At 45.4% G+C, this 14,181-nt stretch overlaps 1 protein-coding gene across 4 annotated transcripts in view; it reads left to right on the top strand.

Annotated features, from left to right (window-relative positions):
* The first annotated feature begins 42 nt into the window (after window positions 1–42).
* The window catches only part of LOC133339372 (E3 ubiquitin-protein ligase RNFT1-like), a 51,192-nt gene continuing 37,053 nt past the window's right edge, over window positions 43–14,181 (top strand). The window contains exons 1-7 of one of the 4 annotated variants that reach the window (XM_061547511.1): window positions 43–170; window positions 4,341–4,370; window positions 5,012–5,053; window positions 6,322–6,354; window positions 6,720–6,755; window positions 11,338–11,370; window positions 11,746–11,784. In XM_061547511.1, the coding sequence (XP_061403495.1) occupies window positions 95–170; window positions 4,341–4,370; window positions 5,012–5,053; window positions 6,322–6,354; window positions 6,720–6,755; window positions 11,338–11,370; window positions 11,746–11,784 (289 nt within the window). In that variant the 5' untranslated portion in view covers window positions 43–94. The remainder of the gene's footprint in view (window positions 171–4,340; window positions 4,371–5,011; window positions 5,054–6,321; window positions 6,355–6,719; window positions 6,756–11,337; window positions 11,371–11,745; window positions 11,785–14,181) is intronic. The other 3 variants (XM_061547513.1, XM_061547512.1, XM_061547514.1) reach the window with 3 other exon arrangements.

The raw sequence follows: 14,181 nt of genomic DNA, 5'->3' as shown, positions 1-14,181 counted from the left end.
GAGGCTGCACGTGGGAATCTTTGTCTTTGTGTGATGATATGCAGGTTGCAGTTGCTGTCATTCTCATTGGCTCCCCACAACTACTGCTTGAACTATGACGTCACAATGGATAACCGTCCTCGGCGTGACGATCATCTTAGGCTTCTCGCTAGCGCCCGCGGAGGCTAAAAGTGAGTACAGCACGTGTTTGTATGTACACGTGTGTGTGTTTGTGTGTATACGTGTTTGTGTGTACACGTTTTTGTGTGTACACGTGTGTGTGTTTGTGTGTACACGTGTTTGTGTGTAGACGTGTGTGTTTGTGTGTACACGTGTGTGTGTTTCTGTGTACACGTGTGTGTTTGTGTGTACACGTGTGTGTGTTTGTGTGTACACGTGTGTGTGTTTGTGTGTCCACGTGTGTTTGTGTGTACACGTGTGTGTGTGTCGTGAGCGGTGGTGCCATGGTGAGCGGGCTGCGCTATGAACCCGTCTTACTTGAATTGTAAATGTTGTCGTCGTGTTGGGTTAACTCTCCAACACGCACACGACTAGTTAGTGCTAAAGTGTTTGCTGGACAAAATCCCGGGGTGCATACAAAGTGGCCAACGGCTCACCCTGGTTGGGCAGACGAGCTGCGGTCCAGATGGCCAAGGGCACATCACGGAGGAGCCACGTGATGTCTGGTGCTTCAGGACAAAGCCTTCCAATCACCTCCGTTTCCTGCTTTGCCATTGGGCCCAGGCTTGCTTCCTGGCCGAGCTTTGTGCGGGAGCCTGGTGTACAACAGACACTGCACGTAAATTCCTTCACGCACTGGCACTCTCCAGGAACAGTGCCATCTAACCCGCACACTACATACCCAAAGTCCTTGGGTGATTGGCAAGTGGCGAGCGGAGCAAGCCTTTGGAGCTAAACGCTCCAAGTCACGAGCCAGCACCAAGTCACAAGGCGTCAGCTATTAGAAAGTCGTCATGCACTCGGATTCGGCAGGAGTGCATCCCGGCAGCTGTAGCTGTGACTGAGCATCCCACAAGGAAACATTCTGGTCACCCCAAATGGGGGATAGGGCTAGCAAAGGTGCCCTAAACGTAGTCTGCCTAGCAACATCCTGTCTGGCTGACCGTGACCAGAGGGAGCATGAATACTTACGGTCGAAACAAGAAGAAGTATAACCTTAACATTGGATCCTGGAATGTCAGGACCCTCACAGACAACCCAAACTTGCACTGTCCAGAGCGCAGAACGGCCATTGTGGCATGTGAGCGGAGACAGTTTAACATCTATATTCCAGCCCTCAGCAAAACCCGTCTGGTTGATGAAAAGCAAGTGGAGGCTACACCTTCTTTTGGAAGGGTAAACCTGCAGATGAACAACACCTGCATGCCATGGGTTTTGTAACCGACAACAAGCTCGTCAACAACCTCAGTGGGCTCCCAATTGGCATCAATTAGCGTTTTATGACCCTACGCCTGACCAACACTTAACCATTATGGGCACCTACACACCAGGACTGGACTCGGAGGGAGACACCAAGGAGATCTACCACAGCCAACTCAACTAAATCCTTCAGAGTACACCGAAAATTGACGAGCTGATTCTCCTTGGCAAATTCAATGCTAGATTTGGGAGAGACTACCAAATGTGGAAGGGCGTAATTGTGAAAAACGGACTTGCAAAGTCCAACTCCAATGGTCACCTTCTAGTAGCAACCTGCTCTGAGCACGACCTGACAATCACCAACACCATATTCAGGGAGATAAATAGGCCTAAGACCTCCCGGGGTCACCCCTGATCACACCAATATAATTTACTGGACTACGTGATTGTCAGCAAGCTTAATAGCAAAAATGTCAGCATAACTCGTGCCATGATCAATGCAGACGTTTGCTGGACTGATTACAGACTAAATCAATCAATGATAACTTTCGAACTAACCCTGTGAGCCATGCGGCTCTTGACTCGGGTGCAACCGCAACAAACAAAAACATGAACAAGAAACATCTTCAAGTGACTACACACAACAGAAAAATCCAGGAAAAAGCAGCAAACGTCTTCCAGAAAAAACACCGTATTTCAACGCTGTGCACAAAAATCCCAGTTGGATGCAAGTCAAACAATAACAACCAGTTATCAGGCTAACTCTGTACTACAATAAACAAACATGGCTAAACCAAAACGTTTTAAAATTCACCAATATAAAGTTACTATAGAGCGCAGCCTCACTCGCACCCACGCTCAAATTACGAAACCACACCGACGCCCTCAAGGCGATCGTCGCTACGTAAATCCACTGCGTAAATATTCTTAGGTTTTTTCGGTAAAGTCACGTAGGTAAAAATTTAAAATTAATAAAAGTAAAATAAAAATAAAATAAAAATCACGACGTTGTCGGGGGCAACACAAGCCTCCGTCCTCAGGTGGAACCGTCACAGCACGATAGCTGTATCAAGTGAGAGAGATTCCAAGAAAACAGTCCTTGTAGATATACTGGTTGATGGTGGGAGGAGCCAAGGTAGGCCCTGATTTGGTGCGGCTGAAGCACGCTGTTAGGAATGAGCCTTTGTTGTGTAAACTAGGTGCGGCTGATGTAAAGGTGCGTGTAAAAGGGACTGAGCCTTTTTGTTATGTAGAGGTGATGGCGGCTGAATTCTCTGCCAGGAAATTAGTCTTTGTTGTGTAGAATGGTTGACTGAGCCTATTATTATGTAGAGGTGGTGCGGCGTAAAACGCGCTAGGTAAATACGCACGCGATCGCACGCGAACGTCAACGATCGTTTTTAGGACTGAATACCCGCGCACTTCACACGTATGCACGTACCCACACCACCCCTACGCTCTCTCCACACACACAGAAATCACGCGGCGTTGTTTGCTCTGCGCTAAAGTTTATTAATGGGGTACCCGAAGAAAAGCCCTGCTTGGGCCGGATGCAAAACCATCTAGCGAGCAGCGTCCCGCCTATCTCTACCCAAACCCTCGGGGAACCCTCGCGCTATTCCTCACCCCTCTTACGTCCTGACGGTTTCTCACGGACGCAATGGGAGTCGGAGGGACCAGGGTCCGGGAGGTCTCTGCCTGGGTCGAGTCGTAGCGGCACTCGCCAGTGTCTCTCGGACGCTCGAGCGGCTGGGAGTCCGACTGGGTAGCTCCCTGACTGGAGAAGAACTGTCCCTATTCAAAAAACCCCATCTCGGGTCGTCTTTTCTGCGCGGCCAATCGGGTCCCTACTTATCGATTTTTTCAACCGACGCCCCGTCTCCACCTGGCTCAGCTCCTTTTTTATGGTGGTTTTTAACAATACGGGGGGGGGGGGGGGGGGGGGGATGCACAGCTGCCGCGTCCCCCTACCTGGCAGGTGGCTCTCCCTCGCACCCTACTCTATTGCCTACGCGCCCGTCCTCCCTCCCGTACTCTGGTCTCGGTTTAGCTTTACCCAGCTCGCTAGGCGTTTTGCTCTCCCCACGGCCCTATTCCCCTGTGGTCAGTGTGTGCTCATCGCGGTTGCTCAGTGAGCTCGCCATGGCCATACAAATTTAAGTTAATCCACGGGGCCGCAGGGCAATTTGGCCTGCGGGGGGGGGGTGGTCGGCCAAACCGTGAGACATCGCCACGAGGGGGCCCTCGGGTAAACACCCAGGGTGCCAGGCAGAGGTCGCAAACGGGTTTTGATTCCTTACCCGTACCCGGCCGCACCAGGGTCGCAAATGCGTACCCGTACCCTACCCGAAATGAGTGACAAAGTGACTCACGGCCTACCCGTAACCGGCCGCACCAGGGTCGCAAACGGCTATCCGTGCCCGTACCCGGCCGGGTATCGGGTACCCGGTTGCGACCTCTGGTGCCAGATGACCCCCCCACGAGGTTTGAAGCTTTCGTGATTGCAAGGATTCATACTCTTAGGTTTTTTCGGTAAAGTCATGTAGGTAAAAAACTAAATTAAAAGTTAATAATGGAAATAAAGTAAAATAATAAATCACGACGTTTCGGAGGCAACACAAGTCTGATGACGGAGACTTGTGTTGCCTCCGAAACGTCGTACTTTATTATTTTATCTTATTTCCATTATTAACTTTTAATTTTATTTTTTTACCTACGTGACTTTACCGAAAAAACCTAAGAGTATGAACCCCCCACGAGGCCCTACGTGGGGGCACGTCTGTGTTTGGAGGGGGTGTGCGTGCGTTCGTGTGGGGGGTTGCGAGGGAATAGCAGTGCTGGCAGAGTTGCTCCGTTGCTGCGGCACCACAGTAGTGTAGTGAGTAGCAGAATATAGTAGTGTAGTATATAGAAGTATAGCGTATAGTGTATATATGTGTGAGTATGTAGAACTAACCTGTCTGTACAACTCCCCCATACAGAATCGACCCACTGGTGGAATTTCGGCGCAGGTAAATGATGACGTCACCACACTTCCACGTGATCGCTTGTGTGGTGATGCTTTCCTGACGCTGCTTGACGATGATGATGCTGTCTAATGCTGATGGTGAAGCAGTAGTTTGTAGTAGTGTATAGTGCAGTATATAGCAGTGTAGTGTATGGCAGTGTAGTGTGGAATAATGTAGTGCATAGTGCAGTGTATAATAGTGTGTTGTAGTTTAGTAGTGTATTGTAGTGTAATATATAGCGTAGTAGTGTATAGTAGTGTATTGCATAACGTAGTATCTAGTAGTGGATAGTAGTGTAGTATACATCATAGTAGTGTAGGATATATTAGTTTAGTTTGTAGAAGTATATAGTGTAGCAGTGTATAGTAGTGTATTTTATAATATTAAAGTGTGTAGTGGCGTGTAGTGTATAGCAATGTAGTGTGTGGTAGTGTATAGTGTAGCAAATAGTAGTGCAGTATATTGTCGTGTAGTGTGTAGTAGAATACAGTTGTGTAGTTTGCAGTGTGTTGCAGTGTGTAGTAGTATATAGTAGTTTAGTACTATATAGTAGTGTAGTGGTGTGTATTAGTATATAGTGTATACTGTGTATATATATGTGTGAGTATGTAGAACTAACTTGTCTGTGCAACTCCCCCAAACAGAGACGGAGGAGAAGTCGACCAACTGGTGGGCTTTCGGCGAAGGTAAACAATGACGTCACCAAGCCTCCACGTGATCGCTTATGTGATGACGCTGCTTGATCGTGATGCGGTGTGATGGTGATGTTGTGTGATGTTGTATGATAATGATACTGTAGTGTATAGCGTATTGTGTAGTTGTGTAGTTTGTTGTAGTGTACAGTGTAATATATAGTAGTGTAGTGTATCCAGCAGTGTATAGTAGTGTACAGTGTAGTATATAGTAGAGTTGTAGTGCAGTAGTATATAGTTGCGTAGTAATATAGTAAATAGTAGTGGAGCAGTATATAGTAGTGTAGTGTGTTGTAGTATATAGTAATGTAGTAGTGTATAGTAGTGTATAGTGTAGTGTATATCTAACGACTCTGACGACGATATAATGAGAGACACTTCATTGGGTCACAGCCACAATAAGGGACCCGAGGCCCCGTGCTTTTATCTTCAGTTTGTAACTTTATCCGCACGTCCCCATTCCTCGTGCTGTCCCCTTTTATACTCCTCAAGCCCCCTTTGCGGAAGATTCTTGTCCTTGTTTTCCCTGAGCCAGTCCCTGTTCTTATCCTCTAACTGATCCTCTTTTTTTGCCCCGATCGATCCTCGTTCAAAACCTTCTTCCTCAAATCACTTCCACGTGATCGCTTGTGTGTGACGCTGCTATGACGCTGTTTGATGGTGATGCTTTATAATGGTGATGGTGTGTAATGGTGATTTTGTAGTGTGTAGTGTAGTATATAGTGTAGTATATAGCAGTGTATTTTATAGCAGTGTAGTATAAATTAGTGTCGTGTGGAATAATGTAGTGCATAGTTCAGTGTGTTGTAGTTTAGTAGTGTATATAGTGTAGTAGTGTATGGTAGTGTATTGCATAGTGTAGTATATAGTAGTGGATAGTAGTGTAGTGTACAATATATTAGTGTAGGATATGTTAGTTTAGTTTGAAAAAGTATATGGTGTAACAGTGTATGGTAGTATAGTATATAGTAGTATAGTATGTAGTGACGTGTAGTGTATAGCCGTGTAGTGTGTGGTAGTGTATAGTGTAGTATATAGTAGTGTGGTATATTCTAGTGTAGTGTGTAGTCGAATACAGTTGTGCAGTGTGTTGTCGTGTGTATTAGTCTAGTAGTAGAATATAGTAGTGTAGTATGTAGTAGAAAATAGTAGTGTAGCACTATATATAGTAGTGTAGTAGTGTGTAGTAGTATATAGTGTATACTGTGTATATCTGTGTGTGAGTATGTAGAACTAACCTTTGTGAAAATTCCCCCACACAGAGAAGTCGACCAACTGGTGGAATTTCGGCGCAGGTAAATGATGACGTCACCACGCCTCCACGTGATCTCTTGTGTGGTGACGCTGTGATGACGCTGCTTGATCGTGATGCGGTGTGATGGTGATGTTGTATGATAATGGTACTGTAGTGTATAGCGTAGTTTAGTGTGTAGTAGTGTAGGGTGTAATGTATAGTAGTGTAGAGTATACAATAGTGTGTATTAGTGTAGCGTGTAGTGGTATTGTTTAGTATAGTGTGCAGTAGTGTATAGTGTACTGTATAGGAGTGTAGTGTAGTAGAATTTAATAGTGTAGTATGTAGTAGTATATAGTAGTATAGTGTATAATGTATATATGTGAGTATGTAAAACTAACCTGTCTGTACAACTCCCCCACACAGAGGAGAAGTCGACCCATTGGTGGAATTTCGGCGCAGGTAAACGATGGCACCACCACGCCTCCACGTGATCTCTTGTGTGGTGATGCTGCGATGACGTCACCACGCCTCTATGTGATCATTTGTGTGGTGACGCTGCGATGACGTTGTGTGATGGTGATGGTGTGTGATGGTGTAGTGTTTAGTTTAGTGTACAGTCGGACGTCTTAATCAAAAAAGACCAGATGGCTCAATGAGCCATTCTGTCTACGGAAAAGTAACCCATACCGACAACTTCCTAAAACCTGATTGCCATCACCATCCATCCCAAAATAATTCCCTCATCAAAAACGCTACACCATAGAGCTCAATGTATCTCCGATCATGAACACCTAACCAGTGAACTCAAACACATACACCAAGCTCTCAAGGTGAATGGATATTCTGACTACACAATCTGCAAAGCCATCACCCCAACTGTGGTTGAAGGAGCCATCTGAAGATCAAATCAAAACCATCACCCTTCCCTTACATAGCAGGGATCACCCAAAAGTTTTCCAAAATGTTGAACAAACATAAGATCCAGGTCCGATTTAACACATTGCATAACATTCGTGATCTGATCCCATCTGTGAAGGACAAGATTCCTGACATGCAATATCCCGGCGTCTAGAAACTAAGTTGTATCTGCGGCAGCAGTTAGATTGGGGCAACTAAACGACATGTCTCGGACCGTGTTGGTGAACATAAGGCAGATCTCAAACACGGCAGGACCAACACTTCTGCCGTGGCTGATCATTACTGTAATGCGGCTGGCTCACGTGAAATTGATTTCTCTAAGACGATGGTACTTTGCAAGCCAACTGGTTATCAAACACGATTCGTTCACGAAAAGCCATCCATATATACAGATGTAGTGCTCGACTTGACACGACAGCTTATTGCTTTTCTCTCTCACTTTATTTCGCTAATACCGATCAACATTCCTCCAGCTAACACCAATCAACAATCCTCCCGCGCTCTCCCCTCGCTCGCTCCGCGTCTCTCCTCCGTCGACTCTCCTCTCCACTCTCTCCGTCAGTTCAGCCGCTATTTATCGGCTCTCCCGTCACACTCAGCCATATCACTATCGGCTTTTCCGCCACACTCCAGCCGCTTTCTGCTGGCTTCGCCGTCACACTCCAGCTGTATTCTTAGTTTTTTTCCGGTAAAGTCACGTAGGTAAAACATTTAAATTAAAAAAAGTAAAATAAAATAAAAATCACGACGTTTCAGAGGCAACACAGGCTTCCGTCTTCAGGTAGAACCGTCACAGCATGCTTGCTGTATCAAGTAAATGAGAAATTCCAAGAGATCCGACCTTGTATATATATACTGGTTGAGGGGGGAGGAGCCAGGGTAGGCCCCTGGATAGGAGTTTTTACTGGTAGGAACGAAGTGGACCAGCCACCAATAGATTATTTCGTCTGTCCGTCCGTCCGTCCGTGTAGCAACATCGCCCCCTACTGCAAACACTTGGCATGACCCTACAAAAACCTTTAGACTCAGTGACGCTTTCCTGGCTAAACAAGTGTAACATTCCCTTATAATACCCTCAGATAGCTTTTAATTAAAACATTTAAATTAATGAGGCTTTCCTGGCTAAACACGTGTAACATTCCCTTATAATTCCCTGAGATAGCTTTTAATTAAAACTTTGAAATTAAATAAAAAAACGCACAGCGCCCTAAAGCCTACAGCTAGGCCTAAAGCCTAGAACTAGGCCTGAAACTCTCCCTTCGTATCGTACCCCCGCGTGTGTGAAAGGGAGTTAATGTTTAACAATGTTACATTCCCTCATGTTTTTAAATAGAAACATTTAAATTTAAAGCTTTTACAGAAATAATTAAAACATTTAAATTAAAAATTAACTCACAGTGCCCTAAAGCCTACAGCTAGGCTTAAAGCCTAGAACTAGGCCTCAATCTCTCCCTTCGTATTGTCCGATTAGGTTTACCAACATCGCCCCCTACTGCAAACACTTGGCAGGACCCTACAAAAACCTTTTGACTCAGTGGGGCTTTCCTGGCTAAACAAATGTAATAATACATTATGTTTATATTCTTTGGTTATTCGTTCCTACCAGCCCACCCCGCAGGGTCCTGTTTATTATTATGATAAGGTTGGTGCGGCTGAAGCTACGGCTAGTCTGCTGGCTTCGCCGTCACACTCCAGCCACTTCTGCTGGCTTTTCCATTGCTACCATATAGTTCTGCGCTGCTACCTTATACTTCTCCACTGCTACCCTATACTTCTTCACTGCTACCCTACACTTCTCCACTGCTACCCTACACTACTCCACTGCCAACCTATACTTCTCCACTGCTACCTTATACTTTTCCACTGCTACCCTACACTTCTCCACTGCTACCCTATACCTCTCCACTGCTACCCTATACTTCTCCACTGCTTCTTGCTCCGCGGCTTCAGCTCCAACATCCTCCTTCTCCTCCCAGGCGCGAACTCTCGTCTGCTTCAAAACCCCCTCTCTTCATCCCCAAGCCAATTAATCTCCAATTAATCGGTGGCATCCCCTCGACGCCCATCACCCCCTAGCCCCCTTTGGCACCTGCCACGTTTTCCAGACAACACGGCGCCACTTAGCCACAACAACAACTTCCCGGCCAATCAGCCCCCTGCGTCCTTAATCCCCCCCTACCACCTGTTACTGTCGTCAGACAGCGTGGCATCACATTTGGACAATAACAACTCCCAGCCAATCAGTGCCCTGTGTCCTTAATCGCCCCCAACCCATCTCTGGTCTTCTGCTCACGCCTAACGACAATAACAACCTCGACCTCGTTTGGTCCCACTGTACTCTGCGCCCGCGTACACCCACTCCCGCGTGTGGCGCGTGTTTCAGGCACTACACAGACACAATTTCAACCGAGACGACGGTTTTAAACTCGGCAATCATTGGAAAGATGTCATCAACCACTTTGGGTCATGACTTGATTTGTGCTTTATTGTCAATCTCTACCGTCAGCAGTGTGGATGGGTGTAGCGAGGTGCAATCCTCCCCCCCATCTCTACCTCCCTCTCTCTCCCCCCTATCTCTTCCCTCTTCCTCCCCGCATTGTCTAACACACTTGGACTGTGCCCCGCGCCTTCAGCTCCACCTCTATCTCTACCCTCCCTCTCTCTCCCCCTATCTCTGCGCCCTCCCTACCCCCGTTGTCTAACACACTTTCTTTACTTGTACTTCTGGTGCTTTGCTCCTACATTGGCGCTGGCTAAACCGCCCATGCTGTTTACGCCGCACAGCTGTGCTCACTTTAAAAGCCCTGATAAACAGTTGCATTTGGAGGCTTTCCCTCTCTTTTCTCTCCGCCTGATGAAGACAGCTTGTATTGCGATCGAAACGTCGTGGTTTTTTGCTTTTATTTTAAATTTATTTTAAATTCGATTTAGATTTTCTATCTACGTAACTTTACCGAAAGAACCAAGAATATAGTGTACAGTAGCGTACAGTGTATATAGCAGTGTAATGTACAGTTTTGTACAGTGTAGTATAGTGTATATAGTAGTGTACAGTTGGTGTACAGTAGTATATAGTTGTGTTGTAGTGTAGTAGTGTAGTAAATAGTAGTGGAGTAGTATATAGTAGTGTAGAGTGTTGTATATAGTAATGTAGTAGATTATAGTAGTGTGGTGTGTTATAATAGTGTATGGTGTAGTGTATATCTAACGACTCTGACGACGATATAATGAGAGACACTTCATTGGGTCACAGCCACAATAAGGAACCCTAGGCCCCGTGCTTTTATCTTCAGTTTGTAACTTTATCCGCACGTCCCCATTCCTCGTGCTGTCCCCTTTTATACTTCTCAAGCCCCCTTTGCGGAAGATTATTGTCCTTGTTTTTCCCTGAGCCAGTCCCTGTTCTTACCCTCTAACTGATCCTCTCTTTTTTCCCCGATCGATCCTTGTTCAAAACCTTCCTCCTCAAATCACTTCCACGTGATCGCTTGTGTGTGACGCTGCTATGACGTTGTTTGATGGTGATGCTTTATAATGGTGATGGTGTGTGATGGTGATTTTGTAGTGTGTAGTGTAGTATATAGTGTGGTATATAGCAGTGTATTTTATAGCAGTGTAGTATAAATTAGTGTCGTGTGGAATAATGTAGTGCATAGTTCAGTGTGTTGTAGTTTAGTAGTGTATATAGTGTAGTAGTGTATGGTAGTGTATTGCATAGTGTAGTATATAGTAGTGGATAGTAGTGTAGTGTACAATATATTAGTGTAAGATATGTTAGTTTAGTTTGTAGAAGTATATGGTGTAACAGTGTATGGTAGTATAGTATATAGTAATATAGTATGTAGTGACGTGTAGTGTATAGCCGTGTAGTGTGTGGTAGTGTATAGTGTAGTATATAGTAGTGTGGTATATTCTAGTGTAGTGTGTACTCGAATACAGTTGTGCAGTGTGTTGTCGTGTGTATTAGTCTAGTAGTAGAATATAGTAGTGTAGTATGTAGTAGAAAATAGTAGTGTAGCACTATATATAGTAGTGTAGTAGTGTGTAGTAGTATATAGTGTATACTGTGTATATCTGTGTGTGAGTATGTAGAACTAACCTTTGTGAAAATTCCCCCACACAGAAAAGTCGACCAAATGGTGGAATTTCGGCGCAGGTAAATGATGACGTCACCACGCCTCCACGTGATCACTTGTGTGGTGACGCTGTGATGACGCTGCTTGATCGTGATGCGGTGTGATGGTGATGTTGTGTGATGTTGTATGATAATGGTACTGTAGTGTATAGCGTAGTTTAGTGTGTAGTAGTGTAGGGTGTAATGTATAGTAGTGTAGAGTATACAATAGTGTGTATTAGTGTAGAGTGTAGTGGTATATTTTAGTATAGTGTGCAGTAGTGTATAGTGTACTGTATAGGAGTGTAGTGTAGTAGAATATAATAGTGTAGTATGTAGTAGTATATAGTAGTATAGTGTATAATGTATATATGTGAGTATGTAAAACTAACCTGTCTGTGCAACTCCCCCACACAGAGGAGGAGAAGACGACCCATTGGTGGAATTTCGGCGCAGGTAAACGATGACGTCACCACGCCTCCACGTGATCTCTTGTGTGGTGACGCTGCGATGACGCTGTGTGATGGTGATGGTGTGTGATGGTGTAGTGTTTAGTTTAGTGTACAGTCGGATGTCTTAATCAAAAAGGGACCAGATTGCTCAATGAGCCATTCTGTCTACGGAAAAGTAACCCATACCAACAACTTCCTAAAACCTGATTGCCATCACCATCCATCCCAGAAGAATTCCTTCATCAAAAACGCTACACCATAGAGCTCAATGTATCTCCGATCATGAACACCTAACCAGTGAACTCAAACACATACACCAAGCTCTCAAGGTGAATGGATATTCTGACTACACAATCCGCAAAGCCATCACCCCAACCGTGGTTAAAGGAGCCATCTGAAGATCAAATCAAAACCATCACCATTCCCTTACATAGCAGGGATAACCCAAAAGATTTCCAAAATGTTGAACAAACACAAGATCCAGGTCAGATTTAAAACATTGCATAACATTCGTGATCTGATCCCATCTGTGAAGGACAAGATTTCTGACATGCAATATCCCGGCGTCTACAAACTAAGTTGTATCTGCGGCAGCAGTTACATTGGGGAAACTACGCGACATGTGTCGGACCGTGTTGGTGAACATAAGGCAGATCTGAAACACGGCAGGACCAATACTTCTGCCGTGGCTGATCATTACTGTAATGGGGCTGCTCACGTGAAATTGATTTCTCTAAGACGATGGTACTTTGCAAGCCTACTGGTTATCAAAAACGATTCGTTCATGAAGCCATCCATATATACAGATGTAGTGCTCGACTTGACATGACAGCTTATTGCTTTTCTCTCTCACTTTATTTCGCGAATACCGATCAACATTGCTCCAGCGAACACCAATCAACAATCCTCCCGCGCGCTCTCCCCTCGCTCGCGCCGCTTCTCTCCTCCGTCGACTCTCCACTCCACTCTCTCCGTCAGTTCAGCCGCTCTTTATCGGCTCTCCCGTCACACTCAGCCATATCACTATCGGCTTCTCCGCCACACTCCAGCCGCTTTCTGCTGGCTTCGCCGTCACACTCCAGCTGTATTCTTAGTTTTTTTTTCCGGTAAAGTCACGTAGGAAAAACATTTAAATTATAAAAAGTAAAATAAAATAAAAATCACGACGTTTCAGAGGCAACACAGGCTTCCGTCTTCAGGTAGAACCGTCACAGCACGCTTGCTGTATCAAGTAAATGAGAAATTCCAAGAGATCCGACCTTGTATATATATACTGGTTGAGGGGGGAGGAGCCAGGGTAGGCCCCTGGATAGGAGTTTTTTAAATCCTTTATATTAAGTTCGCGTGCTTGCTTGCTTAGGACCGTGCAAATCTTTCGGTCGTTTTTTAACCCACTTCCCGTGATCCAATCGAGCTGACATTTTCCACACAGACTCGTTGTGCCAGACAATTATTGTTCGTGAAAAAAAAAATTCCCAAAATTTTACACTTTTTAGGCAAAAAAAATTTATTTTACATATATTCAAATAGAACTAATTCATGGCTTTGGCTGAACGTCAGAGTGTAAGAGCCAAGAGCGTAACCCCTCCACAGGCCGTGGCGGAGTAGCGCAGTTGGTAGCGCCCTCGCTTCCCATGCCAAAGGTCGCGGGATCGATCCCTGCGTCCTCCACAGGCGAATATATTTTTTAAATCCTTTATATTAAGTTCGCTGCCACGCATATAAAGGATTTATAGTGAAAAACTTTGTTTTTACGGGTTATACTTATTTTATTATTATGATAAGGTGTTTGCGGCTGAAGCTACGGCTAGTCTGCTGGCGTCGCCGTCACACTCCAGCCACTTCTGCTGGCTTTTCCATTGCTACCATATACTTCTGCGCTGCTACCTTATACTTCTCCACTGCTACCCTACACTTCTCCACTGCTACCCTACACTTCTCCACTGCTACCTCATACTTCTCCACTGCTACCCTACACTTCTCCACTGCTACCCTACGCTTCTCCACTGCTACCCTACACTTCTCCACTGCTACCCTACACTTCTCCACTGCTACCCTACACTTCTCCACTGCTACCCTACACTTCTCCACTGCTACCTTACACTTCTCCACTGCTACCCTACACTTCTCCACTGCTACCCTACACTTCTCCACTGCTACCCTACACTTCTCCACTGCTACCCTACACTTCTCCACTGCTACCCTACACTTCTCCACTGCTACCCTACACTTCTCCACTGCTACCCTACACTTCTCCACTGCTACCCTACACTTCTCCACTGCTACCCTACACTTCTCCACTGCTACCCTATACTTCTCCACTGCTACCCTATACTTCTCCACTGCTACCCTATACTTCTCCACTGCTACCCTATACTTCTCCACTGCTACCCTATACTTC

This window comes from Lethenteron reissneri, unplaced genomic scaffold (genome assembly GCF_015708825.2).
Source record: "Lethenteron reissneri isolate LAM-NWPU_2019-01 unplaced genomic scaffold, ASM1570882v1 scaffold_1848, whole genome shotgun sequence".
Classification (NCBI taxonomy): Eukaryota; Metazoa; Chordata; class Hyperoartia; order Petromyzontiformes; family Petromyzontidae; genus Lethenteron; species Lethenteron reissneri.
The sequence above is the reverse complement of the archived record's forward strand: the minus strand, read 5'-3'. Positions and strand labels throughout refer to the sequence as shown.